The 21,282-nt window shown below is 41.2% G+C and overlaps 2 protein-coding genes and 1 long non-coding RNA gene across 12 annotated transcripts; 1 reads left to right on the top strand and 2 right to left on the bottom strand.

Moving 5' to 3' along the window:
- Window positions 1–5: 5 nt before the first annotated feature.
- On the bottom strand, window positions 6–9,930 carry Na (sodium leak channel non-selective protein na). 6 transcript variants are annotated; one of them, XM_076831069.1, is made up of 29 exons: window positions 9,791–9,930; window positions 9,222–9,355; window positions 8,964–9,149; window positions 8,666–8,889; window positions 8,319–8,593; window positions 7,992–8,239; window positions 7,541–7,930; window positions 7,205–7,396; window positions 7,005–7,142; window positions 6,718–6,924; window positions 6,440–6,636; window positions 6,228–6,350; window positions 5,978–6,151; window positions 5,692–5,871; window positions 5,335–5,587; window positions 5,088–5,255; window positions 4,666–4,874; window positions 4,473–4,593; window positions 4,283–4,416; window positions 4,037–4,202; window positions 3,603–3,803; window positions 3,306–3,523; window positions 2,978–3,201; window positions 2,749–2,885; window positions 2,533–2,669; window positions 2,301–2,457; window positions 2,118–2,240; window positions 1,860–2,037; window positions 6–1,784 (listed from the first exon to the last, which is right to left on the bottom strand). In XM_076831069.1, exons 2-29 carry the CDS (start codon window positions 9,324–9,326, stop codon window positions 1,606–1,608), a joined length of 5,244 nt encoding a protein of 1,747 aa, XP_076687184.1. In that variant the 5' UTR covers window positions 9,327–9,355; window positions 9,791–9,930; the 3' UTR covers window positions 6–1,605. The 6 variants fall into 6 exon arrangements, with proteins under 6 accessions (XP_076687184.1, XP_076687189.1, XP_076687185.1 ...); XM_076831074.1 differs by having other exon boundaries at window positions 6–1,751; XM_076831070.1 differs by having other exon boundaries at window positions 1,860–2,034.
- Window positions 2,519–3,240, top strand: LOC143378944 (uncharacterized). Its single transcript, XR_013088392.1, has 3 exons — window positions 2,519–2,653; window positions 2,743–2,999; window positions 3,136–3,240. It is a non-coding gene; the product is annotated as an uncharacterized LOC143378944 (long non-coding RNA).
- Window positions 9,931–10,270: 340 nt separating the features above from the next.
- LOC143378937 (ATP-binding cassette sub-family C member 5-like) lies at window positions 10,271–20,607 on the bottom strand. 5 transcript variants are annotated; one of them, XM_076831076.1, is made up of 24 exons: window positions 19,954–20,607; window positions 19,512–19,661; window positions 18,274–18,432; window positions 18,069–18,216; window positions 17,747–17,980; window positions 17,492–17,665; window positions 16,965–17,112; window positions 16,725–16,873; window positions 16,332–16,442; window positions 15,724–15,834; window positions 15,086–15,231; window positions 14,191–14,649; window positions 13,980–14,106; window positions 13,757–13,902; window positions 13,548–13,675; window positions 13,299–13,486; window positions 12,942–13,218; window positions 12,710–12,863; window positions 12,509–12,637; window positions 12,162–12,438; window positions 11,913–12,078; window positions 11,660–11,843; window positions 11,408–11,600; window positions 10,271–10,679 (listed from the first exon to the last, which is right to left on the bottom strand). In XM_076831076.1, exons 1-24 carry the CDS (start codon window positions 20,031–20,033, stop codon window positions 10,416–10,418), a joined length of 4,302 nt encoding a protein of 1,433 aa, XP_076687191.1. In that variant the 5' UTR covers window positions 20,034–20,607; the 3' UTR covers window positions 10,271–10,415. The 5 variants fall into 5 exon arrangements, with proteins under 5 accessions (XP_076687191.1, XP_076687192.1, XP_076687193.1 ...); XM_076831077.1 differs by having other exon boundaries at window positions 19,972–20,607; XM_076831078.1 differs by lacking the exon at window positions 16,332–16,442 and having other exon boundaries at window positions 19,954–20,606.
- Between the last annotated feature and the right edge of the window lie 675 nt (window positions 20,608–21,282).

The raw sequence follows: 21,282 nt of genomic DNA, 5'->3' as shown, positions 1-21,282 counted from the left end.
ATAGCTTCTATGATTGGAAAAGATTGTATCTATCAACATTTATTATCTCTCCATATTACAGTACAGCACATTGGCACGTAAACTAGCAACAGTGATCAACATTCATTACAATTTGGTAAACAATATTGTTTACACCTCTAAGTCTTTCTGTTTTGTATATATATATATAAAATCAACTCATATCACGTACATATAAATATTTGTGCTGTCTCATTTAAATATATATCTAATATTTAGGCATTCTTTTTTTTACACATAACTTGTTCTATTCGCGCTTCCATTTTGTTAAAAAAATTCTTAATTTTCTTCTTAACATCCTCGATTTCCTATTGCTTACTGTCTAATTGAATTTTGTCGATCGTTAAATCATAGAAACTTGCTGAGATTGAATTTCGCACGATCAAATTATAATGTGCTTTGCATTTGTATAGTTAGTGACGTATAATTTAAACAATGCGCTAACAATATAATTCGATTACCTTTGACTTTACGCGAATGATTTATCGTTGAGTGTATCAAATTTGTTCAGGTTCGCTATACTTGTGCCCGTAACAGAAAGAGCTACAACATCTACGATCAGCTTGCAAAAGCATTGCGCAATTGCCAATATTAAAGTCGCTACTCCCTTATTTATAATACAGGCCTTCAGGACGTAATGTTTCTGTTGTAAACGAACAAATTTTATATATTGCGTACAGTAATTTTCGTTTACATAGATAGATCAAACTTCCAACAATTAATTTAATTCCGTTACAAAAGAATCATTATTTCTGCTCATTGTACTCGTAGTTGCCCTCGGCAACATCAATTTCATTAATTTTAATTAGCACTTCCATGGTTCAACGCTTCTTATCGTATAAAATCTACTTGTGTCTAATTCTATAGTTCTATATAAATTCCATATTTCAACATCGACAACTGGCACAAAATATATATGTGTAACACAATTAACAAATTATTCTCAATATATCTAGAAACACGCTGTACCATCTACAGAACATTAATCTAGATGGAACCTGAGTATTTGCTGTAGTAAGCTGAGATACGAGGGAGAGAAAAGTAACGACTTCTGCGCTTAAGAGGCTGGCGACGTCAGATTCAACAAAAATTACACAGTACAATTCCCTCGTGCAATAATAAAACGCGTATGCTCCATAATATTTTGATGTAAAGCGGTGTTGCGAACCTATCTATATATTCTGTCGAACCAATGAGACAGTAAAAGATGAAACGAAAATCAGTTTCTACGCCTTTTGCTTTGTAGATATCGATACAGTAATCTACCTCCGTGAGATTGTGTGACAAGACTAGAAAATTATACACTCAAAAAGAATAATTGTCCTTTGGAATTTTTAATAGCGTTACAAGAATCATACCTTCTGGTCTCTGTGCTGAGATCGAAGGTGCTTTCTCAGAGTCTTCTCTTTAACGCAGGTCTTTCAGGCACATTATACCTTCTGTACGCACGTGTACAAACGAAGCACACGCAACCAACAGGAAGATATAATTCATTCTTGCAGCATTTTCAGTTTGATTCAAATTCCCATTCAGGATTGTTAAAAGCATGTGCTCCATTTTTATACCTGCTGCGTAGTGCAAATGCATTTAAACTTCATCCTCGCTGGACTCGCTGCTGTAAGCCAATTGTTCTCTCCACCATTCTCGAACTTCCAGCATAACGCTAGAAGACTTAGGAGCAGTCGCCTTTGTATTGGAAACCTCCCGCTGTTGTCTGTTTTGCTCTGTGCTCTCTGTGAGATGTGGCAAATTATTTTTCGCCATTGCTTCAAATGGAAAGCTCATATTGGAGGACGACATAAGGTAAATGGCACAGGTATCAATATCACAAACGAACTTACGTGGTAGTCTATTGTTTCTTTTCTTAGGCGGTGCATTCTTGTCTTTTTCAGACCTAATCGAAGCTGGATCCGACAATGTTGGAGTCAGATATTTCCTCCCGGACCCGCTGCCTATACTATCAGATCTTGGAAGAACTACTGGCTTTTTCGCTCTATGTTTAGGTCCGTCAACGTCCTTCTTAAGAATGTAAGCGAAACTTTATAAATCTTCAAGAGTATCAGAATTTTATACATTAATAATGCCGCTTCGAGCTTTACCTTTGTTTCAGCTTCTTCCTCTTTGTCCGCTTCCTTCCCTTTCTCTTCCGTATGCTCTTGCTGTTGCTGCGCGTGCTGGTCAGTGTGCGCACGAAGGCCATCCACGAGGCTATATTGCTGCTTCTACGATACAGAAATTGCAAGTATCACTGTTATTCCAATATCGCTTTTGCTTAAACTCACCCCGCTTGCTCGATTCTTCTTTAAGCAACCCTCCAACCAATTTCTAATCGTCTGTTTAGCAACTTCTTCTTCGATGATGTACTCGAACTCCTCTCTTGCCAGCAGTTCCTCGAGTTGCAAAGCTTTTCGTATATCAACCGAACGATACGACAACATGCTAAGGAAAAAGGTATCCCATGAAACGAACAAACTCCTAGAAACTGACAATTCTAAGATAAAGATGAACACCTACTTTATCACATCGTGGAAAGTCACATCCTCGCCATTGTTCAGCTTTTCCAATTCGTAACACATGTGCTTGAAGAGCAATCGATCTTTCTGCGGATCGGTTTCCAGTCTACCTTTCAACAACCGTAAGATAAACTTCACCTAAAACAAACTAATACATCATTACTTCTAGCCAATTTATAACAGCTTGCTTAACTCCTGGCGATCTTTTCAGGCGTACCCGTTTCACTGGGATGACACCCTTTTGGTGGTTGTCAACAACGTTCCAGGTGTTCTGGAAGTTCCTAATGTCAGCGTACGATAGCAGAGCATCCTCCTCGTTCGAATAAAATAGAGAAAAGTTCTCCATGATAATAGCTGCCGCAGAAAAATTCGCCCTCGTATTAGCATGCTACTTCTAAGAGGCCCGCACCCTGGACATCTTCGCCCCGAGGAGTCTCAGTACTTACCCACCAGAAGGTTCAGAACAATGTAAGTGATAATTACGTAGAAAGTACAGAAATAAATCAAGGAAGCGTGAAAATTGCCACAATCTGTCTCCCAATAATTAGCAGCCGGAGTGCAATACGGCGGTTGTATCATGCAATCGTGCATTATCTTATTCCAGTCCTCTCCCGTGACGATACGAAAGAGCATAGCGACGCCGGTCACCGGCGACTCGAAATTGGCACGCCTAAATCACAAACGTCGCTCTTAGAATAATGTTACTGGGCCGGGGAATTCTGCTCGCGATTACTCGATCTTAAGCGAGCCTTTCGCTCTCCGTTCCAACATTACCTTCCTATACCTTCGCCGTACTTCACCGTCCCGAAGATGATCGTGCCTGCCAGGGCGTAAAAGAAAACAAGGAGAAACATGCCAAATATAATGAAGAAACTTTTACAAACGGACACTCCGACCGTTAGCATCAACATTTTCAGGGTTGTATGCTTGCCAGTGATGGTGAAGAATCTAAGGATCACGACCATAAAGCCGATTACGTACGACAAATCGTTCTGCAAGAAATTCACTCCTGTCATTACGCTGTACAGTGGCAGTATTACAATTAATGAAACAGCGAACGATGACGATTACCGTTACCTTCATTGTACAATGAATGACGATCCAAATAACACCGACGACTGTCACGAGCAAATCATATCTGTTTCTTCTGGACTGCCAATAGCCACGTGGTGTAAAAGCAATATTTTTCATGATCACTTCCACGAGGAAGATCAGTGTCAGAATCGTGGACACCGTAGCGAGCGCTTCCGTGTGTTCTTCCTCGATTCTCCACTTAAGAGAGATGGGGGGGAAAAAAGAAAGACGATCGTTAACGCAAAGTGGACCGTGCCTGTCGGTTTACTTTTACCACGGCCTAATGGTAGCCGGCAAGGAACAAATGATTCAAAGTAACAGTCATTGAATCCTGTTCGTCCCGAGGGAGCTTTAGATTTCTGTATCGGTATGTGTGTGTGTCCGTTGTGTTGTGTGTTGTTAGATTAAAGGAATTGAGATATCCAACTCACAGAGACGCACAGAAGACCACTGTTTATGAGTACCATCACAGCAATGAATCTTTTGAAATAGATATTCTGAGTGATGTCATAGATGAACGCCCTGAACTTCTTCCCATCCGGCCTGGGTGGTAAGTGCAACGGCTGAGCGATTTTCAGTCGCTTCTTTAAGTCACACCTAATCACACAACGCACATTCGTTTATATCCTCGATGTATCGTTCGAGGGATTAGTTAAGTGAGTTAACTAGAGCTTTACCATCGTCTCTGGTCGACCGTGAGTAACGCGGTGCCCTTGTTTTCAGAGTAATTGGCAATGACAACGCCAACGAACAGAGTTAAACCGATCATACAACCCAGGAAGATATAGATGTGTATGTAAATAGCGTGGACCTAGAAAATGCTTGTATAGTATCGTTGTCATTCTTAAGGTAGCATGAATGACTTACGGGACCGAGAGCTTTGATAAGAACATCCCTAACGTCCAGCCACCCTTTGAAAGAGAGCACCTCGAAGAGCGCCATCAGTGCATCACCGATATTGTCGAAATTAAACCGCCTAGGATTGGCCCTAAAATATTTCCAAGTTTACTTGAGAATATCCTCTACGATCGACTCGGTATCTTCAAGTTTATAAGCCCACCAGACACGCGGCACTAGTATAGATGGGTAGCTTTCATTCTGGCCCGGTCGTAATTTCATTTTCGTCACAAAAACCCTCCGCATGAACACCCCCACGCAATTCTCTCGTCTCAAGATGGTCGGATCGTTGCAACGAGCTAATCTACCTCCGTAAAGCTGTACACCGTAACTCGCAAATACGAACATCAAGAGGATCAACAGAGTGGACACCTAAAAAGCTTCTTATTCATTTTTTGTCTGGCCTCTTCGCATGGGATGTTATTCGTTATAAGCAACCACGCACAGTATACACTACTGGCGAGGCCAAGCAGCACTCGTGGACATCAAGCGGCTAATCATGTCTATACAACCTTCAGATTCTCTAAAGCTTTCGACAAACTTGGCCCCGCCAATACGATGTGATTTTAAATCCAGATTATTTACCAATAAGATTTCTTTGAAACCCCTACACAGCTCATAAACGACCTTCCTCATATGTGGCACGAGAGTAAAGATTCTCAACGGCCTGACGCAGCGTAAAATCATGAGGAGCTGCGCGCCAGAATTAGGCGGCACGCTTTTCGGCATCCAGCAGAGAAACACGAGACTGACCTGAGCGATTATAAAATAAACGTATCAAGCTTCACAGAAGTATAAGCGGCAAGGAGTGATTCGTTGAACGTCAACATACGACATAAATGAACACGTCCAGGACGGATGCGACATCCTTAATGTAGGCCTTGGGCGTGAAGAACAATCCGTCCGCCAGTATCTTAAGCGCTAACTCGATGCTCATGAAGATAACGAAACCGTACTCGGCGATCTGCAGCGCCGGGATCTCCATGACGCGATAGCGGGGCGTCTCAAACATCATGGATATGCAGGACATGGTCGTAGCAAAGATCATCACCCAGTCGAGGTACGTGACCAAGCCGAGGAAGTTGCTAAAAAGCGCGTGATTATTGCGTACCGTTTAACTTCCCCGCGGAGCTCGGAAGCAATGCTCTACGGCGTACGAAAACAGCCACTTGAAATGGAAGGCACTTACTGCAGGCTCTTATATTGAACCTTCCTCTCTTTCCCAGTCAACGGGTCTTTCACGTTCGTATCGTACCTCGCGTAAACGAGCGACTGGCAGATCTTCCGGAATTTACTCTCGCGCGGCACCGCGAACAGCGGCGTGTCGAAGAACGGGTGATTCTCGCGCAAATCCTCCTCGCGCTGGTTTCTACATGGGTGCAACGTGGTAAGCGTTCAACGTTAAGGATGTGTAAGTGTCGGAATTGTAACGGGGGGGTGGTGGGGAGGGGGGTCTATAAATTTCCTTACTGTACCTTCTCATCTCCGCCTGCTGCCTTTTCGCTTGCAGTAATTTAATATCCAAATCATGCGGTCTACTGCGAGAAGAACTAACTCTGTTTATACCTCCAATGTCACCGTTCTCCATCAGGTGTTCGTAGGTTTGCTTTAGCTTGATCGATCCACTACGAACACTTCTCCTGATCGACCTGGCGCAGCAAGCATTTCCAATATTATAATGCTGAATTATTAGAAGATTGTACAAGCTCGTGGAACTTATCTCACTTTTTCTGATCTATACGCAGCTGCTTGGTACTGCTCACAGTGCCTTGTGGCTTCAAGAGACCTTTTCCTGGCACCGGTATCATGGCAGAATCACCCAACAGCAGTCTCTGGTTGTTCGAGTCGCTGCGGGATAATACAGATACGTTTGAAGTATCTAACATGGAATATGGAATTTATCAGTAGCTTCCCAAGTTATTGAATCCCCTACTCACTTTATGATGTAACTAACAGCTGCCTTCTTAAGATTAATGACAACGCTCCTCACTTTTGGTGGGTTATTTAAAATCTTTACTGGACGCTGCTTTCTGTATATCACCTTCGAATCGAAAGTTTCATTTATCTTCTTCACCCCTTCGTTCTCATCATTTTCCATCTCGAACACGAATTGTCGCATGAAGCTCTCGCGTACCTAGATTAGAAATATAGAAAAGAAGCGCATTCCAGTGGACTCGCAGTGCTACCGAGGAGAGACTTCAAAGGAAATACGTACCTTCGGGAGGTTGAAGTCCGATGGCACTTTGTGCAGGCAAGTCATTTGTGGACTGTCAGGAAATTTCTCAAAAATTCTTAACCTGAACGGTAGAGTTTCTTTTATCTCTGCGCTCTGTTCGCGAAACTTTAATTGCTTCAGTTTTTTGATGTCCTCGTCCAGTTCAAGATTGTCCAGAATGACTGCCACGAACAGACTTAGCACAATCTTAGAAAGTAAGGTACATAGTTCAGTGTACAATTATTGCGTAGTTGAATTGTTGCTAAGCTGCATGAGTATATTATTACCAGCGTGACAAACAGGTGGTATAAAATGAAGTACACGGCGACGAAAGGTCCCATCGTCTCGTGTGTTCTGAGCATTGTTTCGTCCATGACGTCTACCCAGGCTTCTTGCGTCAAGATTTGAAACATAGACATAAATGCCTAAAAGGTCTTTCGTTAACAAGTATTCGAACGGCAAGCCCGAGTAGCTCGATGTACGTTACCTCCGGGAACGTCTCAAATTTTGTGAAGTCGCATAGGAAGCAGAAGAGCTGCATAGAAATGCTGGACGATATGACCAGCAGGCACATAGTAAAAATAATTAGACTGCCCAGTTTCTTTCCGGGCCCAAATATTTTGTACACAAAGTCCTCTAACATTGGCGAAGCCTTGATGAGCCTGACTACCCTAAGAACCTGGTCGCAAGGTAATATCATTTCACATTAACGCCCGCACACTTCTACTCCATTCTATTCTTCCCTCTTTTTTTTTTTAATTTATTTTTTGTATAACTGTTTAATTATACTGTTTTAGAACTGAATGAAACTTGATATAGAAACCTGAAAATACGTGAATCCAGAAAGATAGAAGAACGGAATGATGTGTATGGTTGTACCAATTGCCAGCAGCAGCTCGAATTTGTGAATCGAATGCTTGTAATAACTGCGGAATCCTAGGCACCATATTTTGAACAATGTTTCGAGGTCCAAGAGTATCGTGAACGCGATCTCGGCGTAGTAATAGTTGTCGTAGTACGTGTGCCTTGGCTTTTCGTCGTGCTTGAAGCTCATCGTGGCGGTGGTGATGCCGTTCGCCAGAATCGCGCACATCACTACCATGCGAAATTGTGGGGACCTGAGGATGGCGTGGCACAGGGGCGAGGCCAGCCCACCGTGCTTATTCTCATCCAGCGTCACCAGCTTCCAACCATTGTCATCGCCAGTCAGTATCTAAAAAAACTCAGCCATACAGTATACGTTCATTCGTATTGCCACACGATTGGTTACTAACTTGTGACGCTGTGCTGTTACTGATGTGTCCCCTGACGCCCCACATCTGTTGAAACTGCACGCGTATTTCATTGAAGGTCTCCGTAATGACAGCGATGAAGACGTTCTTCACCAGCCACGCTAAGAAAAATATCATCGTGCTGAAGTAGAGGACTGCCCGCCAGGCAGGCAGACTATCTATCGCACGGTACATAATGAAAACCCATCCCTCTTGGGACGCAGCTTGGTAAACGGTGAATATGCTCGTAGCTGAAAAGTAGAATAGCTTTCGCAACTTAATTTCGCAGCCATCGCGCGTTATCAAGTACGCAGTATCAGGTGTTATTACCAAACTCATCGAAGCCATTAAAGCCCATGATATACTTGGACAGCTCGAGTTTCATGCAGGTCATTCCATCTGGGCATTGGTATCCCGATTCGGGGTCAGTCGAGCAGAAAGTGTCGGGAATCGCTAAACTGTTTATCGTTATGTGCTCTGGATGGGTGGTATTCAGAACGCAGTGATTCTTTAGTTCCCCGAAGAACTGGACTCCCAGGAGGCCGTAGAGGGACATGAAGAAAAGGAAGAAGAGGGTGACATTGTATATCTGCTGGCTCGAGCGCCTGGAAACATAAGTAATACGTATTTAAATAAGAATTCTACGATTGAATATTACCTTCGAATTGTTTGCTCACTTGAAGATTTGATTAATTCTAGCTTTCGGCATGGAGAACTTAAGGAAGACTCTTAGGAAGCGTATCATGATCAGAGGTCTTGGTGCCCGTAGAATCGAGACGTAACTGAACTTCAAAACGAAACCGAGCATCTCAAACATTTGTAAGATTACGGACAGCCAGAGGAAGACAACCATACTCCCATCGAATTGGCACCAATGATCTTTCAAGTAAGATTTGTCCCTCTGGAATAAAGCGCACCTTACTCTCCGTTCACTTTACAAATATGTTCTATCCGAATGGTGGTAGATTAAGTTACCTTCAGTATACCCCTGATGTGCATTTTGGCAATCATTTCAGCAGTAAATAAAAATGTAACAACTAAGTCGCAGACAAAGGTAACATACTGAAGGGGTGGAACTTTCTCGAAAGTCTTTGGCGTGTTCAGACAGACAGATGTTAATGATACCAGGGCGCAAAACCTCATCAACCTCCTCACCCACAGCTGGAACCATTAGGTAATTATAACTGGCTCGTAAAGTAAAAGGCTGATCGCCTAACGTGTTCGAGTACTTACCTTATTCACCCACTCTATGTCAGCGCTCTCATTGAGGGACTCCTCTGGCCCATAATCGGCCAAGACGGGTTCCCCCTTGAGGCTCTGCTTGCGCCCCAGCATCATAATAGGTATTATGTTCGCAATGGTGAGGCCTGGAATTATAAACACACGTTTTATTCATATTTCATGAGTAACTCGGTAACTTCGTTGGCCATAATATTGATAGCAAGTATGAGCGAAGGTGGCAGCGATGAATCGCAAGTGTATCACAAGTAATATTCACTCGAATTTCGTGCGAGTACTTCGAAGAATATAAATACTACCATTCGATAAGTTTCGAATATTACTCGCAAGAGATTTGATGCCCACTAAACTTGAAACACTTCTAAGTACATCGTTGAGCTTTCACAAATACATATTGAACTTATCGCTAGCACTTAATCGCTAACTAATTAAGTCATTGTGGTAGAGTGACACTAGAGTAACATACTGTTACAAATACAGGCGAAAATATCGTCGCACGTAGCATCAAAACTATCTTCAATATTATGCTTGTAAAAACAATTTAATGGACGACATTGACCCACCTTTTTCTTAACAATTTAAACGACGACAAAGTTTGCCTTTACGGCAATTCATATAGACTACATTTCAGTATAAAGCAACGATAGCGCTTAACGTATAATAAACATCTTAGCAGTAACAACAAGCTGGTGGCATGGCGGTGAACATTTTTTGGCCGAATTCCGAGCTTCCCAGCGATAGTGAAAGCTCAGCGAGCATGAGCAGTCGCGTCTTTGCCGCGAGCAAATCAATATTTCAAATCTTCAACGCGCGCTCTTCGACGCACGTCTGAATCGACAAAGTTTCGCTTTCACAGCAGCTTCTTTATCTCCTCGCTGTTCCTTTCATTACAATAAAAAAATCTCCATTAAGACAACTACTTGAATTATGTAATCGATTCATAAGGTTCCTCACTTAAATCAATTTCTCAGTTCTTCACAATATCATTAAAGAAAAGTAAAAGAAGATTGTTAAATAAAGCAAAGAATTAATAACGGAATTCGTACAAGATAGTGGTTTTTATTCGAAGCACTTAATATAAAGGTCATTGAAGGATTACATTACAATTATAATGTATCAAAATAGCGACAGTAATTTGATACAAAATGAATACTCTGGTGTTACTCGACAACTACGCTACTGTTCCACTCAAGAGTCTTTAATGGCTTTATCCGCTGAAGCCAACATCCTCGAGAACTCGGAGTTTGAGTTAGATAGTAGCGTAGATGGAGTATCGAATTCAATTATCTGGCCATCTTTCATGACCATGATACGATCGCATGAAACAACAGTCTTTAAACGATGAGCTATCGTTAATACAGTACAGTCCGAGAATTCGTTCTGTATCGTACTTTGTACAGCGACTTCAGTCTCGGGATCCACAGCAGCGGTAGCTTCGTCCAATATCATCATCTAAAATTTGATTTCACATGGATTTCTGAACGAAAGGAACAGTCGGCTAAAAGAACTCTGAGCAGGGCTTGAAAACTGTTATAATATCGATTTCGGTTCTCCAAACGGTTATGAAGAATCTTTATTCTGAATAACTGTTATTTTTTCGGTTCTATATCGGTTCCGAAACGGTTCTAGAATCAATTCTTGAATCGACGTTTCCCTAATTGATATCATTAATTATTGTAGCTGCGGATTACTGTATATATGCATATTCTTTACAAAATCCTTATCGAAAAAGAAGAAACATTTATAAATATCATGTATAATAAAGCGTTGAAATAAATAAATCAGCTACATATTTTTTACATTCACGCACACTATATCATTCAGAATAGGAAGTTAAAAGTTTCTCCTATTTCTATAAGGATTTTGTAAAAAAAACATGAACATCTACAGCAATCTACAGCTACAATAATGAATGATATCAATTAGGGAAAAGTCGATATAATTCTGGAACCGTTTCGGATCCGATATAGAACCGAAGAAATAACGGTTATGGAACTGATATGAAGAGGGAAATAGGAACCGTAACCGAAACAGATAATGGTTGGGAATTTCGGTTCTTCATAACAGTTATTTGGAATAAAAGTTCTCCATAACCGTTTTAATCAGAATCTTTATATAACAGTTTTAAACAGTTATTTTCGGAACCGTTTCAAGCCCTGACTCTGAGCGAAGTATCATACTTTAGTGTTGCGTAACAATGCTCTCGTTAAACAGAGCAGCTGTCTCTCCCCGACGCTCAAGTTGCTTCCTCCAACTTCAACAGACGCATCCAACTGTCCTGGCATAGCTTTCACTTTCTCCTTCAATTGAGTTTTCTCCAACGCACTCCAGATTACTGAGTCATCGTACTGCTTAAAAGGATCCACATTTGACCTGCAATTCACATAGTTCAATTCCAAATGTACCTTTTTCAACTCTTCGAGTGTACTCACCTAACAGTTCCGCTGAATAGAACAGGATCCTGAGGAATGATGGAGAGTTTGCTTCGCAGTAGTTCCAATTTCACTTTCGCTATATCTACGTTATCAATTTTAATGTTCCCAGCAGAAATCTGAACTAATCGGAACAAGGCGACAATTAGAGAACTCTTCCCCGCGCCTGTCCTTCCCACGATACCTAAAATTCATCGTGTCATAGAACGTAGCCCCTGATAACTATCGAAGTACCTTTTAAAACTACTCTTGCCTATATGTTCTCCAGCATTAATAACAAATGAGATGTTATTCAGCACAGGCGGCAGTTCCTTTCTGTATCTCAGCTGAACTTTGTGAAATTCCAATTTCCCATTAGTGGGCCATTCGTTTGCAGGGTTTATGGTAGCCTTCTCAGTAGCACCTTCCTTGTGCAGGGTCTGTGTTAAGCGTACATTATTTAATTCAAATATTTTGCAACTCAAGCGCTGTTGCTGTAACGTAGAAGTTACTTTCTATTTACCCTCAAATAATAACTTATCCTCTCGACACTTATGAAACGTGTTTCTGTCTCTGCCATTAATCTTACAGTGTACTGGAAGACACCTGTCATTTGCGTGGCATACGCCATGGCTAGTCCAGCAAGGGCCGGGGGTATCTGATGCCTGAGCGCTATCACGAGAAACGCAGTAATCGAGGAGGAGGCGATCGCCAAACTGTCGAGTCTCACAGCAGACCACCTCATTGCTGACTGGCACAGGTAAAGGCATAGATTGTTCAAATCGAACAGCTCCTCGAATCTAAAACATAACAACGAAACGAATAAAAGATAATTCTCCAATGAATGTAGAGCGATCGTAATGGACGTACTTGTTCGTAAAAGCTCTTTTCTTTTGAAACGCATGAATCGTATTCAAGCCATGAACAGTGGTTGTAACGAAACTTAAAACAGGCGATCGTGCAGTACTCTCCATTCGCTTAAAGTCCCTCATAGCTACTCTAAAAGTATTAACTCTTGTTACATTTCAAAGCGGAGGAGGCTACGGGGCATTTCAAAGGCACTATTCCTACCTGAACACTCTGCTGACGCAGAAAAACAGAAAACCAAGGGCGATCAGTGGTAAACCGAACCAGGGTATTATCGAGCATATAAAAATAATTGCGAAGCTACAGGTAAAGATATTTTGCACCATGCCTTCTACTGAGATTGGTATATAATTGTCAACTGTAATAAACAAGAGAGCAGGAATAAGAAAATCAACTCGTACGCTGAACATCTTTGGGAGAATTTGTTAGGCTTTACCTTCGTCTACGTCTCGACTGAAGATATTTTGTATTCTTCCACTAGGTGTGGTCTCGAAGAAAGTCAGTGTGGATTCGATCATTTTCTTGAAAACTTTATTGTGCAGCTTCGTCGAGGCACTTATGGTGGTGTACGTAATGACCAGGCCGCGAAACAGGCTTGTCAGTAAGATAGCTCCGATGCAGGCAGCGTAGATTTGTTGGTAATACGCGAAGTCAGGATTGTCATTTATATTCTCCGATACGATAGTCTCGTTAGTTGCGGGGTCAGTGGTATTCTTAAAAAGAAGGGATTAGCGTGAGGTAAAGGTGCGAAAGGGATGCACTCTGCGTATAGAAGAATATGGAACATATTTACTCCGCCACCAGCTTTAATCCATGTAGCTAACCACCAAGAACTGAAGGCAGAGCTTCCTACGTTTAAGAAAAGTGTGAAGAACACTATAACAGCCACTAGATAACCACCTGCAGCTTTTATGTACGTATGATACGTGTACGATTTTACAGTACCCGTTTCTACCTTTTCTTCTGTGGTTAGTGAGGCTCCTACGTAATACGTTCAGATTTAATACACTTAAAGTAAGAAAATAAATCGATGGCAACGTACCTCCTCCGTGTAACTTTCTGGATGCCTCGCCATTCTCATAATTATCCCCCGAATTGCATGCTGCGCTTGGTTTTTTCAAATCATCGCTGGAATTCCTACTTTCTATTTGAGTAACTGCTGAGGAGTTTCTATTAAATGAGATCAGATTAAATGCGATCACTCGGATCGTAAGCTTCACGATCTCGATGAATAATTTCTGGCGTGCGTACCTTTGCTCACCATCTTCTGTTGTCAGCAAAGCGCTATTCACCATCGCGGTGTACTCTTTATTTATCTCCATGAGTTCGTCGTGTGTACCTTCTTCTACGATTTTACCACTATTCATTAAGTAGATTCGACCACAGTGCTTGAGAAACTGCAATCGATAGAGGATGATGTTAGTTATCTGTGATTCCCGGGTATTAGCTAAATGGCAGCATGATTGAAGCGTACTTGAACTTGATGCGTTACGAAAAGGACACATTTGTCCTTGAGTGCTCCGAGGATCAAGTTCTTGAAAATATAAGATCCTACGTGAACGTCTACTGCGCTCAATGGATCGTCCAAGAAATAAATATCTCTTAAATAAGAATCGTGATAATAAGCGTGTGTCCTTTAGAAACAGAATAGATTGCTTTCGCTCAGATAGGAAAGAACTTCTCACCTGTTGGCGTACAGGGCTCTGGCAAGAGCGATTCTTTGCTTCTGCCCCCCTGATAGGTTTATGCCCCTTTCGCCAATCTCAGTTTCGTCTCCACCTGGCAGCATGTTTACGTCTTCCTTTAAATTGCAGACCGTGAGTGCCTGGTAGTATCGTTTGGCATCAAACTGATTTCCAAACAGAATGTTCTCTTTGAGAGTGGCGTTGACGATCCAGGCTTGTTGGCTGACGTAGGCACAAGAACCTTCTCTCGAAATGTGTCCCTGTATCATCTTCAATTGCCCCAAGGCAGCAAGTAGCAGACTAGACTTTCCACTTCCCACTTGCCCGCAAATTCCGACCAGTTCACCCTTCGCTGCTTGAAATTTAATGTCATTTAGCAGTTCCACGTATTGGGTTTGTTTGGACGGTTCGTTGAGTTTCTCCAACTCAATTTTGTCCTTCGCGTTTGACGAAGCTTTCCTGGAATCAAATATTAACAGCTCTTTAATGAAACAGGAAACGAGAGCAGCCCTGTTAGCAGCGGTGGATTTAAGTAAAAAGGCCCAGGTGGCAAACGTTCTGAGGCCCACCTCTTCAGGAAAATGAAGAGCTACTTTACTAAAAGGGGGTAAGAGTACAGAAAAGTATAGAAAAACAATATAGTGCTTGGATAAAATCATAATGTATTTTTGAGGACAGGGCCCTAGGGGGGCCTTCTGAGCAGGGGCCCATTTTTCGGGATAATAAAGCGGTAGTTTACTAAAGTCGGGCTCAGTGTAATAATAAAGAAAAATATATACTTTGGATAAAATCATGATTTTTTTTAAGGATGGGCCTTCCGGGTAGGGGCCCAGATGGCAACTGCTCATCGGCCGCCCTATTAAATCCGCCATTGCCTGTTAGTAATAGAACTCACTTCTTTTCATCGCTGGGATTTTTTGATTTTTTAGCACGCGGTGTAGAGCTTTCATAAACAAATGTACCATTAGCAATGCCCAGAGCTTGTGATTTCACGATCGGTTTCGATATGTGGCATGTGTATTCTTCTAAAAGCAATATATTCTGCACAAATATCGCTAATTATTAAAGGTGCACATACAATCTTAGTACTATAAAAGTTATGTGTCATGCACTTAAAAAAAAAAACGTTTTAGAAGCATGATAACTATTTAGTGAAGAAAATCATTTGATGCTTAGCACGTGACAAGAATGAAGTGGGCGAAGCAAATCAAACCTCGTCGTGCTACTACGTAAAGTGCTCGTGTGCAATAAGCATATTTAAAAATCCATAGGAGCGAAGTAAAATTCAAGACGTAACGTGCGCATGCATTAACATATAAACACTAACTCTACTGCTACCAAAAACCTTCATGCATTATCGCAGCATTTGATAGAAGCAAAAGGCAACTAAAGATTAGATCGTTAACTCCCTTTCGCAGTGCCAAATCTACAAGTATCGTACGACTAATGCAAGTGTTATATACATACAAGAAAAGTGTCTGTTTTTTATCGCTACGAGTTAGTAATTATTACAAAGTACGCAAAAATAAACACCTGCAATCTGTTGAGTGTTATGTGTGACTCTGCGATATTAACTAAGGCCACTTGTAAAAACATAAAAGAAGAACGAAATTGAGAATTGAGTAATGATACGAAGGGAAATACCTGGAAAAGTAACATATCGCATTTTAAAATGTTGGTATTAGTAACTACGTCTCTTATGAATTATACCCAATTGTTACAATTCTTTTGCAATCATTAGACCCATTCTTTTCGCTGTATTATCAAAGAACTGTGTTGTACATTATTAATATCAAAGGGAGGAGTACGAGAAAAAGCAATTGTCTTATGTATATTTACAAGACATGCAGCACTTTCCCCTTTACACCTGCGACTGTTGGTAAAAAAAGCTTCTACCATTACGCTGTCGTTGATAGTCGGTACGTATTAGTAAACAACTCCCGTGCAAGTTATGTGGTACTTTCTGTTAAACTGTCTAATTACTGATAAAGGAAAGCAAGTTTAGTGTACGATACACGAGGACATGTTTGCTAATAGGTACAAAAGTCCACCCACTGAGGTGCAAATTAAACCGTAACGTGAACGTAAATTATGAAAAACCTTGAAATTAAATTGTTATTTAAACATAAACTTTGGGAGACCTTGAATCTCCTAAGGGCAATACGAGCGTCAACAAAGTGGCGTGTAGAATCCTTAAGCGAGGTGAGTGCCAGTCTCAGCATATTTCCAAAAAACGTTATAACTGGGAAAGCCTGCAATATATTTTCTATTAAACGTAACACGTCGTGTGGCTTTAAACACTTTTATACAGAATAGATGCTCCTGGCCGCTGAAGTACCACTAATGCAATTTCTATGTCTACAGCGACTTATTTGTGTGAAATTACTTATTCTAATATTCCTCCGAAAGTAAACTAACCGTATCGAATAATTTCTGTTGCACGATAAATATGAAACTTGTGAAGTTAAATTTTGTCGCTTAAACTGTAATACTGGCATTATTCACTGTCTTTGTTTATGGATCATTGTGTATACCTGAGCGGTAGTTAAATTACTGCCTGAAGACAAGTGAGCTAAAAAGGTAATAATTGCTGATATCACAGGCACAGCTGACATTAAAGAAATAGCAAGGCTCTGAAAGTATACAGTCTTATGTAACCAGTGCTCTTCCTTCTTTCGTATACCTGAAAGTTAATGATTGTAATACGTTACAGCATTATCAGAAGCAACGATGTCATTTATTTATCGTAGTTCACTTGAAAGTGTCAACCATACTAAGAAGTCTACGACTGAAGTATTTCTCCCACGAGCACATTTTGATCAGTTTTATACATTCCAAGATTTCGTTCATTAGTTTCACTCGTCTGTCTGCAATGACGACTGTCTTGGAACGAAAGTATCCGACCACACGAGAAATAAGGTACTGTGAAAAGAAACAAGTAGATTAAGGGGTCTCCCTACTTTGACGGCCTGAAAAGGAGCGCGGTATATGGGATTTTTTTTAAAGAGAAATCTTCAAATTATATTAATTGAAAACTTTATGCCTATATTTGTACATATTTAGACAACATTTAAAAAAAAAATAATTAAAAAGAAACGATACGTAAAACTTTAAACGCGTTTCTCTCAAAACGATGTTTTTCGAATTGGTTAGCATGATATCTCAAAAAACCAATCACCCGATTTACTTCAAACTTGACATATATCTTCGGTAGATGTCCCATTCTCGCTGGTATTAAAGCTAAGTCGGTTTTTGCAAAATTACTCCGAGAATTGCTGCGAAGCAGAAGCGTGTTACTTACTTGAACGGGGTAGAATACAAGAAATGCAAATGTTCCAAGAAGGGCCAGCGGACTAAATACCCACAGTATATAAACTACACCACACGTAACGATTATCGGACCACTAATTATCATGGGTCCATAAATGACTACGTCGAAAAGCCTTTGACTATCGTTTGTAAATAAATTAGTTATCTGAAATCACAAAGGAATGTTAGATACAGAACAAAGTTAAGCGCAGCTCTCGGTAACTTTTATATATCAAATGAACTCTACCTCTCCCGTGCTCCTATTACCAAGACTATTTAGTCTGATAATTTTATTATACAAAAGAGTAGTACAGGCAGATTTTAATCTCAGCGCTGTTCTAATATTTGTGTTCCAAGTCCAAGTAAAAAATATAGTTCGTAAGAAATCGAAAAGCGTTAGTAATAGTGCCCACTTGACGCCTGTCCACGCGCCTTCTTCGGGTGATTGAACATGTTCCAGTATCTTCCTCATTAATATCATCTACAAGAGAGCAGGATTGATCAAGAGAATAACATTAAATTTCATAGTGTAAAGTGTCAAGCGGTTTACATAAAGACAGAAGTCGTACAGGGCTTATAAATCCACAAATTGTGGAGCAGGTTAATAGCAACCAGGCTATGCATACTCTGGTTCGCACAAATCGCCAAGCAACTGACGAAAATGACGCAGAGTGTGGTCCACGTTTGCTCAACTCCTCTTGCCAAAGTACCTCTAATCTAAGCACGAAATTGCAATTTAAACGTGGTAGTTTAATCGATCGTTAATGTACCTACCTTTGGGCGTTATACTTGCAATTCTCGTAAGATGAAATACGCGGTATGTCTCTTATAGTGATTCCCTTCTTGTATGCCTTCCATATGTACGATGTTATCCAAGTGTAAAAGATGTATGAGAATAACCCAGCCCTATCTGCCGGCATACTTTCTTTGTCTCTGAAAGATGTAACAACATGCTACAGAAACAGCTCTCTAAAGCTGCGTATCGACTTTGCAAGGCTTCCTCGCGAGGTACGCCTCGCGGAGTGGAGAATCTGGAGACTACCTCGACATGATCACTTTGTGCAAAGTGAAAAGGAACGGGGAATCCACTCTTCGATGTATGCCGCACAAGGAAGCCTCGCAAAGTCGATATACACCTTTAGGCTCTCGCTACTGGCCTCGCCTCGGCTCATTTTATTCTTCCTATGCCTTTATGTATTTTGACAATTTGGCTCACATTGCACCTCGCCTCGCCGTGGATTCTTCCTCGAGAATATTTTAAGGAAGAGAGGCGAGCCGAGGAAGAGAGGCGAGCCGAGGAAGGAAGTGGTTCTCTGAGCAACTGACCAAATACATGCACCGAGGCAAGCTTAGATAACTTCAAGTACGGAAAACCCGAGGCGATACGAGCCTAGGTGTGAGTGCGAAAAAAAGTTGCGCCGAGACCAGGCGTAGTGAGAGCCTAGCTTAAGGGCACGTTAATCTTTTTGTGCTGTTTATAATGGAGCTGTGATAATAGTACAGTTTCAGCCGTTTAACGTTTCGCGAAGGATGAACCATTTAAACATGAATGATTCTGAAGAAGAATTATCTTCAAGTTTCATAAAATGGTACATCGGAAAAAGTCTACGCAGTAAACGTAAACATTGTGATGTACTTAAGGGGTCATTCTGGTAATCACGCCGCAAAATTCGGCAACATTCAAGCTTTTTTTTCTCAGTGAATACAATGAATAACAATGTCAAACTTTTTTTCATTTATTAAGCTACTTATAATGTATACGGAACGATTGTTTAAATACACTTTTAATTGTGTTTTTTCAATGTTATCGTATCAACGATGAAAACGGCGATAATAGCGAAGAAAAACCAATATTTGATTCTCGATCTAGTAAGCACAGCCCTGCTCGCTGCTTCAATGAAGACACTTCCATTACAAAACTACAGAATGTATTTCTACGCTTCGCCTCTCATCGTTCATTGCAGCTCCAACGTAAACGTACCCTAAAGCAAAAGACCCTTTCCAATACATACTGTTTCTCGTGGCGTATTGGTATGAGATTTCTCAGAGCAGGATTATACCGACTCATGTCGGGTCTTCGGATGTATTCTACAGCTATCTTCGGAGAGCGTGAATTTGTACTAGGGAGCAAAAAATGCTCCCCTTCGTAAGCATCGTCATATCTGAAAAGAGTATAATGTTTCTCATACACATTCAACAAATACAGGATTAGTCGAATTAGTAGCGACTTGACAACGGGGAGAGTTTTGGCAGCGGGGGACTCTTCGCCACGGGGTTGGAGGGCCTCTCTATTGTAGGAGGTACGACTTGCCATCCGCCTGCAAGGATTGCACCAACTTCCCTGCACGGCCCAGGAAGAAGGGCCTCCTCTAGAGAAGGATGGCTTTGGATGGCCGTTCTCAGATACGTGTCTGCTTTTTATAGGTAACAAATATAGAAACTGTAGCTTGATACCTCTCGCTGGTAATGCACTGGAACTCGTTACTCTCATTTTCTCCGCCAGTCACCACAGTGTCGTCCGCTTTGTCTGCCATGCTTGAGCACTGCCCTGGGACTACGCAAAGATTAATTTACTCGTTATCGACGCACCCTTACGGAACGTATCGCGTAATGTTTATTTTAGCAAATTTATCGAAAGTTGCAATAGACAGAGAGGAAAGTTAAACGTTGCAGAAGTGACCCGATAAACAGTTAGCTATACATCAGCTTAGTTATGGATATAATATATATATGTAGTTGAATCCCCGTGCAGTTATCACTGAAGTAAAATAGCGAAGACGCGGCGCTATCATCTCCCACAAGCAATTAAGATAAAATTGGTGTAGAATGAAATTATCGCCGCTATTGCTGTCAACGTTCGAACGCGATGGGAGAAGAATACACGATAGCGCGTGATACATAACGCGCGGCACTAAACCTGTAATGATTATTACATGCGTCGGGGCTCTGATAAAGAATCTAATCTCCAGTCTACAATAGACTGACGCGCTCACTAAACAAACACATCCATGCCACTGCTTTCAAATCTCCATGTCAGAATTCCGCCCTCTATGAATTGAAATTCATAAATATACAGGCTGTTCCAGAACTACTTTAAACTTAGTTGAATAATGAAAAGGTCTGATAAACGCCCGTCGACTAATCATTCGTAAAGAAACATTTGCCTTACATAGTACAATCCTTTTTTTCGAATACATAATATCTTTAATACGATTACCTGAAAGAGTTCCAACCTGTGGAGCTTGGGCCTGTGCTCTTGAAGCGCTCTGTAGTTACGACGCGACGATCGTAAATTAACCTGATTTAACAAGATCAAGCGTTCCGAACGCGCTGTAAGAATACTCTTGTTTAATCGTTTTCAATATCCATCGCCTAGGAACGATCGAAGCTGCGGTATCAAGTGAATTTGAAATAGAGAAATGGCTTTGTAGCTGTCAACGTGACAGTTTTATGCGGTACGAATTTATATTTTGTATGTCTCGCGAGCAAAAATGCTCAGAAAATAAGGGTAGCGGGATTAGGCCGAGAGTAAGTTGTTGTGAGGAAGGTAGTTTGGGGCTTGGATATTAAAGTGTTATTTATCTATGATTTAGCCTACTTACGGTTCGCACGAAGGAAAGTGACGAGTTCAGACCTGAAAGGAGTCTCATCGGTACGGGGATCTGTTCTCGTTGCGAGCCCAAGTTAGATTGCTCGCGATAGCATTGAATAATCTTGCACATCGAAGATTACTTATTGCTTTGGGCGTGAGTACGCTTTCTTAAGCTGTGTGCGCCTTGTGCA

This window comes from Andrena cerasifolii, chromosome 2 (genome assembly GCF_050908995.1).
Source record: "Andrena cerasifolii isolate SP2316 chromosome 2, iyAndCera1_principal, whole genome shotgun sequence".
NCBI lineage: Eukaryota > Metazoa > Arthropoda > Insecta > Hymenoptera > Andrenidae > Andrena > Andrena cerasifolii.
This window is presented reverse-complemented; position numbering and strand designations above follow the sequence as displayed.

What these genes read in the sequence shown, in the direction of transcription:
- Na (XM_076831069.1), bottom strand. Translation starts at nt 9,326, where the DNA reads ATGATGCTGGGGCGCAAGCAGAGCCTCAAGGGGGAACCCGTCTTGGCC. An exon ending in GTAACAGCACAGCGTCACAA is followed by an intron (nt 7,931 to 7,991) that starts GTTAGTAACCAA and finishes GAGTTTTTTTAG; the next exon opens with ATACTGACTGGCGATGACAA. An exon ending in TGTTCTGAACCTTCTGGTGG is followed by an intron (nt 2,886 to 2,977) that starts GTAAGTACTGAG and finishes TTTCTGCGGCAG; the next exon opens with CTATTATCATGGAGAACTTT.
- LOC143378937 (XM_076831076.1), bottom strand. Translation starts at nt 20,033, where the DNA reads ATGGCAGACAAAGCGGACGACACTGTGGTGACTGGCGGAGAAAATGAG. An exon ending in TTGTATTCTACCCCGTTCAA is followed by an intron (nt 17,113 to 17,491) that starts GTAAGTAACACG and finishes TTCTTTTCACAG; the next exon opens with TACCTTATTTCTCGTGTGGT. An exon ending in ACAGAAGATGGTGAGCAAAG is followed by an intron (nt 13,676 to 13,756) that starts GTACGCACGCCA and finishes CTCATTTAATAG; the next exon opens with AAACTCCTCAGCAGTTACTC.